The 4,179-nt window shown below is 39.4% G+C and overlaps 1 protein-coding gene across 1 annotated transcript; it reads right to left on the bottom strand.

Annotated features, from left to right (window-relative positions):
• Positions 1–222: 222 nt before the first annotated feature.
• Positions 223–1,056, bottom strand: LOC126718315 (photosystem II core complex proteins psbY, chloroplastic). The gene has a single exon (XM_050420445.1). It carries the CDS (start codon positions 922–924, stop codon positions 316–318), a length of 609 nt encoding a protein of 202 aa, XP_050276402.1. The 5' UTR covers positions 925–1,056; the 3' UTR covers positions 223–315.
• Between the last annotated feature and the right edge of the window lie 3,123 nt (positions 1,057–4,179).

A 4,179-nucleotide genomic window follows, 5' to 3' on the forward strand; every position in this document is an offset into this window, starting at 1 on the left:
TGGTTAGCAATTGTCACCTCATGTTCATGGTTACTTGTCTAGGGTTTCTGGCAGCTCATATGAGACACCAAAAGTAAACTTGAAAATTATACAGAAAAGAATATGTAGTAGTTTTTAATTGCTTTAAGCTTATGAGCTGTAGATCTACTAACACAAGCGAAAAATCAAAACCCATTAGGGTTATGACAGAAATATCATCTCAGCACTTTCAAACCATCCGAATAATAAGGAAAAAAAGTTCATTGACAACATATAAGGAACAATTACAAGTTACTTTTGTGCCATTTACTCCCACAAAATCCTTATTATAAAAACTCACTCAGACCTCATCCTGTTGATCTGGTTCAAGGCTGGTTGCAGAATATTGTAGAGGACCCAACCAATAGCTGGAGCAACAACAATCAGAAGAAGCTGTCCCCTGTTATCACTAGAGGAGGCATCAGCAGCAATGGTAGCAAATTCACTAGCTGATGCATGGGGTGCTGACATGAACCCTGATGCAGCCAAACCTCCGAGCCCAAGCCCAATGATCACTCCCTTGATGCTACGCATACGGTTTATTTGGTTAAGAGCTGGTTGGAGAATGTTGAAGAGGACCCAAGCTATGGCTGGAATAATGGGAAGCAACAGTGCTATGCCACGGTTGTCACCTTCAGCTATCTCAGCAATTTGTTGGGCAGCTAAGGCTGCATCACAAGAGCTCAAGGTTGAAAAGATGGCTCCAGCAATGGCAGTACCAGTTAGAGAAGTTGACAGGTTAAGATTTTCAACAGGTTTTGAGGAGGTAAGGCCCTTTGGGAGGTTGTGAATGGAGAGAAGGGAGATAGGCTTGGTGGTTGGCTTGATGGGGTTGAGCATTTTTGTGGAGCTGGTGCTCAAGCACTTGGCATTGAGCATGGCCATTGTGGTTATGGTTGCTGCCATTGGTGTTGATTTGCTTTTGTTGGTCTTAGTTTTCCTAACTTTAGGCAGTGGATAGATGGGAAGAGTGAAGGTTGTGAGAAGCTCAAAGATGAGAAGAAAAGTGGTGGGTTTCTAGATGGGAAAGCCAAGTTAGGATGTGAGGACCAATAGGGTTGTGCTTTCTAGATTCTTTCCTTATCCAAAGAGTCTGATTGGGGAGATATGGACCTTATATTTCATACCCTACCACATTTTCTTATCACTTGCCTGTTACTAAATTGTATGGGTATTGGATAGCTAAGGCCATGTAATGAGTTTTGACTCAGATGGATATGAGAGCCTATAATGATAATCTTGGTTATGTTAATCAATAATTATTTTATGTATAATGTTTATATATTAGATATATGCATCTTCCTCTTCTTACAATGCATACATTTCTTTTCAAAAAAAAAAAAAATACAATGCATACATTTTATACTAGTGTGAGACTCATATATTATGAAGATGCATGTATCTAATACATAAGATTTATTCTTCATGTTAATTTTGGTTCAACATAACACATTATCATTCTTGCTACAATTTGATAACTAACGTGTTGATTTGATTTTAAAAGTTGAAGGATTAAATAGACATAATTAATAATTAAAAATCAAATTAAGCTCTACCTAATAATTGGCGGACCAAATTTGTAATTTTTTACCTTTGCTAAGCAAATGACTTGACCAACAAATTTTTTTTTTTTAATCGACGGTAAGAATTTGCACTTATGGCATCTATCTCATGTAATTACTCTTTATCATCATACTAAGATACCAATTAGTTTCTTTTTAGTGTACAGGAGATTCAAATCTAGGTTTTTTATTTGATGATAAGGAACTATATTAGTTGAACTAATTGAAACTTGTCGAGACCCATTTTAGCAAAGAAAGAAGAAAAGGGCCAATGGCAAGAAAAAGCCAAACAATATAACAAAGAGTGAAGAAACAAGAATTAGCAAACTGAGAAAAAAAAAAAAAAAACCCATTAAACCCAAGTGGTAGGAATAATGATCTACAGGCCTATAAAATAATAAAAAATGACCCAAAGAAAGCAAACGGGCTCAAGGGAGCCCAGAGAAGGAAATAGTAAGTCCATGGAAATTATAAGAAATGGAAAGCAAGCAAAATGGGTCGGAGGAGCCCAAAGAAAGGAATTAGTAAATGGGGTTGGTGCGAAGGCTAACAAACTCCCGAAAGTAAAGGATATGGTAATTGGATCGGGGAAACCCAAAAGATGTAGTAAAGACCCATGGGAATGTAAGAATGGAATGGGCCAAGGATGCCCAAAGGATTAAAGCGGGCCGAGAATGCCCAAAAGAATGATATGGGCCAAGGGAGCCTGTGAGAGACCGCGCCCCCAGCCCGTTTTTATGGAATATTGGGCCAAACCCATATGAATGGGTGGAGTCATGTTATTGCCTCTCAAAATGAAAGTTCTACTAGTTTTATTTTTCCCTTTAGATTAAGGGTTTTACAATGAACTCGCTACTTATTTAATTATTGGGATAAATAAGAAAACTAAAATTGAAAAATTCCTCATTTTATTAATTTTCAATTGAATTTACATTGATCATAGGAAAATTACATGATTTTGGTCCTAGATACAATCTAAGATAAAGTACATGGTTTTGTTTCCTAGTTACAATCTAAAAATCGAAAATTACATGGATAAGCATTTGATTTACTAACCCTTAATCTAAGCTCGAAGGCTATGTTACAAGGTGGGAAGGTGTTAGGCACCCACCTTGCCCAGTGAAACCGATCTTCTAGACTATGGTGGCCAACATTCATAACACATCATCCAATATGTTATCAATCAATTTGCATGTTAAATTTAATGTGTGTGCATGTGATAAACCCTAATTCAATTTATTAAGCATGACATTTGGATTGAAAAATAAACTCTAGTAAATGTGTGTGGATGGTGATATCCTAGATTCAATAATTTAAAAGAATTATTAAATAAACATCTTTTTCATGTTTTTGATGTGGCTTTAAGATCAAAGTTAGTGTTATGTATGAACATGTGATGAACAACCAAAAACATATGAAGAACATACAAGAACATTTAAGAACATTCGAACATATTCAAGATAATTAAATAGTTACTGTGGGGTCCAATAATCGACGGGCCAGGCCCGTTTGCTGATGAAGGGTCCAAAGGCCCAAGCCCAAAAGGTCATGGCCAGAGTTTAAGAATAGAGTGGCCCAATTGGCCAGGAGACGTAGCCGAGGACAGTGCAGTCCTCGGCTGACCCAAGAAAAAGGGCAGAAAGGTAAATGGGCGTGCTCGCAGGGGAAATCTAAAATATCTAAGAGAGGCTTCCTTTGCCGCCTTTCCCATGCATATCTCTGCGCCTGACAGAGCCTTATCCATGAACTTTATCAACAACTCTCAACGACTTAAGTCTGAGACTGATGGGACAAGTATCAGTCTTGAAAGGGTCGACCCTACACGTGGACGAAGGAAATTGAACGCATGCGAGTATAAAAGAAAAAATATGTAACCTAAAAGAAAGGCCTCCTCCAATCCCACAGAAAGGAAAAAGGGCTTCCGAGGCAAATATACTAGAACCATGCATAAATATCTTAACAAGACCACAGCCGGGTAAACATGACTTAGCTTTTCGATCCCACTCTCTACAAATGATATTGTATGGGCCCATTTACGTGCGAACCCAACTCAACTGCGGTTTAACGCAATTCGTGTCCCTACAATTGGCGCCGTCTGTGGGAAAGCTTGCGTGTTAGCTCGAGCGGTGGCGAAGTTGAACTTCTGTCGAATAAGGGACTACGAGGATGCCTGTATCACCGGCGACACATTGTTGCTACTCTAACATAGGCTCCCACTAGGGGCTACGTTCCACGGTCTCATCGACATGGGCAAACCTAGGGGCTTCAAACATCAGGCCAGCTTCCTCCACCTTACTCGAGGAGCTAAACCTGCGGAAGATAAGCAAATAAAAGAGAATACAAGTTTTGGACAGAACCAAGGCCTTGTATGGTCCTCGGACCCAAGCCTCTGGGGAAACCAAAAACTGAAAAAGAGACTACAAGTTTTGGACAGAACCAAGGCCTTGCATGGTCCTCGGACCCAAGCCTCTGGGGAAACCAACTACTTAAAAGGAGACTACAAGTTTTGGACAGAACCAAGGCCTTGTATGGTCCTCGGACCCAAGCCTCTGGGGAAACCAAAAACTGAAAAAGAGACTACAAGTTTTGGACAGAACCA

This window comes from Quercus robur, chromosome 3, assembly GCF_932294415.1.
Source record: "Quercus robur chromosome 3, dhQueRobu3.1, whole genome shotgun sequence".
Taxonomy (NCBI): Eukaryota; Viridiplantae; Streptophyta; class Magnoliopsida; order Fagales; family Fagaceae; genus Quercus; species Quercus robur.

Excerpts from the sequence above, each read along its gene's own strand:
- LOC126718315 (XM_050420445.1), bottom strand. The coding sequence starts at position 924 with ATGGCAGCAACCATAACCACAATGGCCATGCTCAATGCCAAGTGCTTG.